Source organism: Micromys minutus (genome assembly GCF_963924665.1).
Source record: "Micromys minutus genome assembly, chromosome: 10".
Lineage (NCBI taxonomy): Eukaryota > Metazoa > Chordata > Mammalia > Rodentia > Muridae > Micromys > Micromys minutus.
The window spans coordinates 42947833-42956159 of NC_137979.1; the positions used below are offsets into that span (position 1 = coordinate 42947833).

General features: G+C 47.0%; 1 protein-coding gene across 1 annotated transcript; it reads left to right on the top strand.

Annotated features, from left to right (window-relative positions):
• Positions 1–1998: 1998 nt before the first annotated feature.
• GIP (gastric inhibitory polypeptide) lies at positions 1999–6445 on the top strand (the record flags this gene model as incomplete). Its single annotated transcript, XM_080922273.1, has 4 exons — positions 1999–2084; positions 4114–4254; positions 5432–5521; positions 6340–6445. 4 exons carry the CDS (start codon positions 1999–2001, stop codon positions 6443–6445), a joined length of 423 nt encoding a protein of 140 aa, XP_080778399.1.
• Between the last annotated feature and the right edge of the window lie 1882 nt (positions 6446–8327).

An 8327-nucleotide genomic window follows, 5' to 3' on the forward strand; every position in this document is an offset into this window, starting at 1 on the left:
ACCATGATTGGCTTATAAATCTTTACACGGCGCTACTAAGATGCACTTATGAGGGGGAGGGAAGATCAGAGAGGTTCAAGGATAACATCAACTACATATCAAATTTGAGACCAGCCTGGGCTGCTTACCAGATAAATAAATAAATAGATAAATCTTACAGCTGGAGAGTTGTTGGCTCAGTGTTTAAGAACACTTACTGTTCTCATGAAGGATCTGGGTTCAATTCCCAGCATCCATATGGAAGCTCATCACTTCCTCGGGCCCCAGGCATGTATGTGGTACACAGACATATGTTCAGATAAAGCAGTCATATGAATAGAATAAATAACATATACAATATATATGCATATACACATGCGCATACATACAAATATATATATATATATATATATATATATATATATTTATTTATCTTAGCTGGGACAGTGGTAGCACACACCTTTAATTCACGCACTCTGGAGGTAGAAGCAGGGGGATCTCTGAGTTCAAGGCCAGCCTGCTCTACAGAGCAAGTTTCAGGACAGCAAGAAATCCCTGTCTCAAAAAAATAAATAAATAAACCGATAGATAAAAGATAGATAGATAGATAGATAGATAGATAGATAGATAGATAGATAGATATTGTTGTGGAGGGAGTTATATCTTTCTTGAGCCTCCAACATATGTATGTGCCCTGTTATCCCATTCATATTACCCAAGTAGGTAACCATGTGACTGTAAACTCTAAGTTCACCTTGAGTCACTAGGAACTCTCAAGACACTTACCTCAGGGTAGTATCACTTCCGGAGTGCCACCATTATCAGTTAACATTCACATTTGGGATTTAGACCACCCTGATCCCTCCTGTTCCCTCAAAAGTCACCTATGGCTTTGTGGGGTGCCCCTTCCCTCAGACCACCCCAGCTGACTCTCACCAAGGCAACCCTTTTCCCCACAGAATCCAACAGGATGTAGGGCAGAGAACAGCAGGCCCTGTGCCCAGAAAAGAGAGGAAAAAGGGGGTGCGCAGGCTACCCTGCCCACCAGGCAGCCCCCAGATAACACTGGAGATACCCAAATGTTAATTGCCCATTAGCACAGCCCTGGAGCAAAGGGAGAAGAAGTGATTAGGTGTATAATGGGTTTCAGTGGGCAGGAGCTGGGCTTGAGCTTCAGAGATAAGAGGTTTTCAGGTTAATCAGCAGTCTGTGGTATCTGAATATAAGGAAGCTAAGACAGGGCCTTGAGGCAAGATCCTGAGAGCCAACAGGTAGGAGAAAGGGACCTCATCCTGCCCTCCTGGAAGAGCTAAGAAGAGCTGTTGGGTAAGAAAGAAGCTGGGATAGACCCAGGCTAGCCCAGGAGGAAGTGGGTCTTCTGGCTCCTTTCTCTCTCCTTGTCTCCAGGGGAATCCAGAAAATAGTACAAAGAGATTCTTAGGAGACCAGGTTTCACTGCCTTGGGCTAGCTCTGGTCTTCAGGGATCTGGAGCAAGGTTTCTCACTACTTCCTGTCTCTCCTAAGTACTGTAACAGGTCCACACCCCTGAAGAAGTTCAGACGAAACTTAAGGAAGACTTTAGAGTTGGGATAGTTAATTGTGAGAAGGAGTGTGTGTAACAGGGTGTTTTTCGGTGTAACTTTCATTTAGGAGAGGACTATGATGGCTGAGTAACGCTCGGTTGGAAGCAGGGAGGTGGGCTGCTATGAACTTAGTTAGGGCTTTATGGGGATAATCTTGCTAAATCCTATCCCTGTGATGTCTGGTAAGGAGCCAGGAAAGGAGTTCCCACCACCTAGGCTTTGCTGCTTTCTTCTTCCCAGATCTTCCATCCCACCCCACTCCAAATCTTCAAAGCAGGAACAGCTCTGGACCAAGGCTCCATGTCCCTTCCATTCATTTCAGTAAAGCCCCACCCCAGCACTCAGCACTCGCTCAAGCCCCAGTGGGCTCCTGGATCCCCGCTTGGTATAAGACAGCCCCTTTTCTTTCTCAGCTCGGAGACACAATCTAGGAAGATGGTGGCTTTGAAGACCTGCTCTCTGCTGCTGGTGCTCCTGTTCCTGGCTGTCGGGCTCGGAGAAAAAGAAGAGGTTGAGTTTCGGTAGGCATTGTGGGGGCCCGAGGGCCGGAATATAAGCTAGCTTGGAAAAGGGGTGGTAATAAAGGGAGACACTCCAGACTGAGAGGAGGGATGGTAAGAAGGACAGCCAGTCTGCAGCCTAAGCATGCACTGGGAACAGAATTAGGGAATCATGTATTAAGAATCCCTGTTGAAGAGAGAGAGAGACTGTGGTTAGCTAGGTCTGTGGAAGAACATTCTGGTGGCTGAGAGGCATCATCGATGACACGTGTGCATTCCATTGATGACACATGTGTGCATTCCCTCAGATCTCATAGGAGCTTCCTGAGCACCAGGCACAGGTCAGAATACATGTGTGCAAAGATCCACAGTGGACTCTGGCCTTCAGTGAGAACATGGAGCAAGGCAGGCACAGAAAAGAAAAGAACCACATAGACATATTACAGAGTACTGTGGACCAAAGCCAAGACAACTACAGGACTGGGCAATGCTGGGCACGGCAGCTCACACCTGTGATCCCAGTACTTGGCAGGTAGAAGCAGGGATTTTGAAAGTTTGAGGCTAACCCAGGCTACATAAAAAGACAGAAGACTCTGATACTGTCTTGGGGAACCAAGGCAGAAACCTGTCAATATACAACTGATATTTCTAAAATGCGAGGACAATCCATACATCATGCAAAGTTGGCACATGTAAAATATGAAAGCCATCAGAAACACAAGCACTTACAAGGAGAGACAGATCATGTTAAGAACAAAAGCTCAAATCCCATGAATGATAGCACATTATGTTCATTTCTTGCACTCTGGAGACAGAAGCAGACGTGCCGAGTTCCGGGCCAGCCAGGACCACATAGTAAGACCCTATCTCAATAAAGAGGCTTGAGTCAAACATAGTAAGTACTCTCTGTGACTTCACCAAGTACTGTCAGTGTTGATGTTGTTACAGAGAGACAGGGTCTGTCTATGCAGCCAGGGGTAGTTTAAATCTTTGGATCTGGGTCCAGTGAGATGGTTAAGCTGGTAAAGTCACATGCAAATCTGACAGCCTAAGTTCGATCCACAGAACCCATGACAAGGTGGACAGAGAGAAACACCTCCGTAGTGGCGTCCTCTGACCTCTACATGCACTGCATCATGGGAAACCCTCCATAATAGTAATAAAATAAAATAGAAACAGCAGAACTCGAGATTCCCCTGCCTCCATCCCCTAAGCTCTGAGATCACACCAGGTGCTACCACATCTGGTACTAAGTTCTTCTGTTCTTTCTTTGGGATGGAGCTTGTAGGAAGTGGATCTCTTATTCTGTCACGTAAGTCCTGCGATGGGAGCTCAGGTTGTCAGGCTTGGCAGCAAGCCCCTTTGTGTGCCAAACAGGTTCAGCAGTCCTTCCCTGTTATTACTATTATTATTATTAGTAGTAGTAGTAGTATACAATATTAACAATAATATTAGTAGCAATTAATTCTTAGTAACGGTTAGTAACAATATTTATTGTTATTGTTTTTGAGACGTTGTCTTTTTTTAAGATTTATTTATTTATTATATGTGAGTACACTGTAGCTGTCTTCAGACACACCAGAAGAGGGCATCAGATCTCATTACAGATGGTTGTGAGTCACCATGTGGTTGCTGGGATTTGAACTCAGGATCTCTGGAAGAGCAGTCAGTGCTCTTAACTGCTGAGACATCTCTCTAGCCCCTGAGACATTGTCTTTCTATGTAGCTCTGGCTGTCCTAGACCAGGCTGGCCTTGAACTCACAGAGATCCACCTGCCTGTGCCTCCTGAGTGCTGACTATTATTACTTCTTCTTCATCATCATCATTATTTTTGAGATGGCATCCAGCTATATCACATAGGCTGGCCTTGAACTTCCAGTGATCCTCTGGCCTCTTTCTTCCAAGTGCTGGGATTACCCACATGCACTCTCAGGCCCAGCTGAGCTCACTCTATTGTGGTTGGCTATGAACCAAAGGACTGAAACAACCAATGGGATTTCCCCGACCTTCCCTTCACTGGTACCCTGGTTTCTCTCTCTCACCTCTCAGGTCCCATGCTAAGTTTGCTGGCCCCCGAGGCCCAAGGTACGCAGAGGGGACTTTCATCAGTGATTACAGCATCGCCATGGACAAGATCCGCCAGCAAGACTTTGTCAACTGGCTGCTGGCCCAAAAGGGGAAGAAGAATGAGTAAGTAGCTCCTGCCTGTCCCCATGCCAAACTCTATGCTCACACCGTCATCTCCCAGGTGACCACATGGTCTGTGAGGTTCACAATTCCACAGATACCTTTCAAAAAGTGAGCATGAGGAACTTGTATGACCAGGACCCTGAGACCGACTGGGCTCATGTTTGTGTGAGGGTGTACAGGAGTTATAGATGGTTGTGAGCTGCCATGTGGGTGCTGGGAATTGAACCTGAGTCCTCTAGAAGAGAAGGCAGTGCTCTTAGCCATTGAGCCATCTCTCTAGCTCCCCGTCCTTCACTTCCAAAGAGAGTTGTAGTGACAATTTTGGTATTTTGATTTGCTTAGGAAACACAGAAACATCATAAGAATGTGTCTTTGTTTTAATCCCGGGTGTGGGATATGGACCTGCTTCAGGTTGTCCACAGCAGCTGACTGATTGGCCTTGTGCTCGACCACCGATGTGATTTTGCCAGCAGCAGATGGTTTCTGCTACTGTGTGATGTTTGGAGTTCTGAGGACTTTTCAGAGGATATATAATGCTAGGATCCAGAGGGGTTTTTTTTTTCGGGGGAGGTTGTTGGTTGGCTGCCATTGATTGTTGTTGGTATCTGTAGTCCTGTGTATGTAGTCCTGTCCTGGGTAAAGAAGAAAGAAGAATTTATATATCCTAATGGTGAAGAGCAAACTTGCCCCAAGAACTCGGTGGCCCTAATCACCAGGAAGTAGTGTAAAGATAATGTCATTCATTTCTTCTCTATTTATTTTGCTTTGTTTTGTTTTGCTTTCCTCTTATCTGGTGTTAGGGGGCTGAAAGGGTGGAGGAAAAGAGGTGGAGAGGGTGAAAGAAAGAACTCTCAAAGTAGCGAAAGACCGGCTACAGAGATGTGGAGATGAAGGCAGGAGGAGCCCAGTTGCCTATTGGGTGGTGGCTACTTCATCAGACTGGAAATAAACCACCACTGTGCCTTTCCCAGCCCGTGCTAAGTCTTGCTCGCTGCTGTCTGGTGGATTCTGAAGAGCTGTCAGTGATGGAAGAGACTGAGCACAGGCAGTGCTGGGGGGTTGGGGGTGTCAGTACAGGACTGGGCACTGTTGCTTCTACGTGAAGAATTGAAGGTTCCAGTGCCCCGAGTTGTCCCCTGCAGCCCAGTTCATTTTTGAATGGTCTTCATTTCTTCAGCTGGAAACACAACCTCACCCAGAGAGAGGCCCGGGCTTTGGAGCTGGCAGGACAATCTCAGAGAAATGAGGAGAAAGAGGCACAGGGGAGGTGAGTCCACTGTCCGGGGAGGGGAAACAGCCTCCTGCTCTCTCTCCCTCTCCCCCCCCCCCGCCCCGTCTCTCAGCACCCCTCCCTCTAAAAACTTAAGAAGGGGACCAGTGAGGGGTCCTCCAGTAGGACCCCCTAAGGGCTTTCTAAGGTCTGTGACTAAAGGTATACATGATTTTCTGAATCAAGAGAGAGTGGAGGCTGGAGAGATGGCTCAGACAGAAGTCCTGAGTTCAAATCCCAGAAACCACATGGTAGCTCACAACCATCTGTAATGATGCCCTCTTCTGGTGTGTCTGAGGACAGCCACAGTACTTATATATAAAAGAGAGAGAGAGGAAAAGGGATAGGAACCTTAGACCTGAGCTTCCTTGCCAAGTCTCAGGAAGGCACTGGGAGACCTTGGCAACCTCTCAAAGCCAAACTCCTGAGATCAGCCACCTACTCTATGAAGCAATGATGTAAAGCTCAGGAAAGTTCTCTCTGGGGTCACTGGGATGCATTCTCACAGATTTCTCAAAGTGATTTGGTGAGCCACCTCACTGCAAAGTTGGGTTTGGTTTTTCCCGGATTGTGGACCCTGTATTCTCTGGGTAGGCATGTAGGTAAAACCATGTAGGGCCCTGCACAAAGGAGTCTCAGGATCTGAGAGCGGAATTAACCCAGAGGCAGCAAGCTGTGTTAGCTTCCTAGCTCCTAGCCCATGCACTCCAGAGACAGAGGCTGCCCAACTTGGGTTGCATAGCAAGTTCTGAGCTACAGGGTATGGCTCTATCTGCAAACAAAGCACCCTGGCTCCTGCCATGTCTCCTTTGCAGCTCTTTGCCCAAGAGCCTCAGTGATGAAGATGTGCTGAGGGACCTGCTGATTCAAGAGCTACTGGCCTGGATAGTGGACCAAACGGAGCTCTGCCGACTCAGGTGAGGAACACAGGGACCATGGGCTGTTGCAAGCTTGTTAGTTTAGGTTCTCTGTCTTTTCAAGTAGCTGCCCTTTCTGTTCTCAGCTTTCCTTCCCGACCTTTGGGCCAGGGCACCTTCCCAGAACCTCTATTTGTTCACATGGTTCTGTTCTATAATCACTGTTCGTCCCCAAGGCCATCAGCTAGGTTCTGCTCCAGAGCAAGAGTCTAAATATTGTGGAGTGGCCCATGAGCCCCATGGTGAAGAGGATCTCGATTCGAAACTCAGAAACCCAAACACAACCAGATGTACTAGGAGCTGGGGGAGGGGTGGAGGGAGCAAATCTGGGTGCTTTCCAGAAGGTAAAGAGGGAGAAGAGGATTGGAGAGGAGACAGCTTAATGGGTAAAGTGCTTGTTGGACCGGACATGGTGGCGCACACCTTTAATCCCAGCATTTGGGAGGCAGAGTCAGATCCCTGTGATTTAAGGCAGCTGGGTCTACAGAGTGAGTTCCAGGATATCAAGAGAAAACAGTAAAAGTCTGTCTTTTTTTTTTTTTTTTTTTTTTTTTTTTTTTAAAGTCTGTCTTAAAAGAAAAAACAAAGTGGGCAAAGGCTGGAGAGATGATTCAGTGGTTAAGCACTTGTTCTTCCAGAGGACCTGGGTTTTGTTCCCAGAGGATTCTCTTTGGGCCTCCACAGGCATTGTATGCACATCATACATACATGTGGGCAAAATATGCAAACATACAAAATAAAAAAATAATTAAAAAATTAGAGTGGATATTAACCTGTGGTCTGTACATTATGCATGTGCACACACACATACATATATATGTATGTACACACAGATACACACACACACACAAGAATGTGATCAAGCTAGTTGAGAGGACAAGTCTGTTGGAAGGTGGGGGGTGCTGTCTTGGTACTTTTATGAGGGATTTTGACTACTAATCAATCATTGAAAAGGTCATTTGCAGGTAGGAGTGGCTTATCGATGCCTGGACAGCAGGATAAACTTGCTGAGCTGACTCCAAGTTGGTAACTCCCTTCCGCCCTGTCTTTTCTTGTCTCCCCCACTTCCAGGTCCCAGTGACTGACCTAGCCCAGAGCAGGACTGGACTCTGACCTTAGCTTGCTCAGCTCCTGCTTCCGCCCTGGTCCAAAGTCTCTGAGAGAACCAAACCAATAAAGCCTCCATCTGAAGTAAACCTTGGTGTCCGCCGTGAAAACTCATTCAAACGTCAGCTGAGCACTCAGGGGCGTGGCTGGCTGTATCCCGGTGTGTCCATGCCACCCAAGGAAAAGGGACACCTCGATTTATTCCTCTATGCATCCTAGTCATACTGGAAACAACGTAGACCAGAGGGATTCTGGTTAAGTCAGTATAAACCAGAGAAGCACAGGGCAGGCCTGCATGCTAAAGAAGCGTGACATCACATGCCTGTAATACCAGGGCTGAGGGCAAGGCCGGAGGATCAGGAGTTCAAGGACAGACTTGACTACATGAGACTGTCCTAATGTCTCAAAAGCGAGCACAAAAGGAGAAGGTTCTCCAACGACATGGGCCTTTGAAGTAGCTAGAACAACATGTACCGTAGAACAGCCAGCAGGCCTTTGTCCTTTGTCACACAAACACTACTAACCACATCGTGCTGAGTCTTTCCTAGATGGAGTGAAAAAGTGTTCTTTAAGTTGAGACCAGGAGGACAAAACAATGAATAAGTGGGTTGAAGAGACCCCTCAGTGATAAGAATGAGAGAACCAGAGCTCCGTTCCCAGAACCCTCATTCAGTGGCTCACAATGGTCCTGTAACTCTTGCTCCAGGAGACGCAACAGCCTCTTCTGGCCAAAGAGGGCACACACACACACACACACACACACATACATTTTACATCAA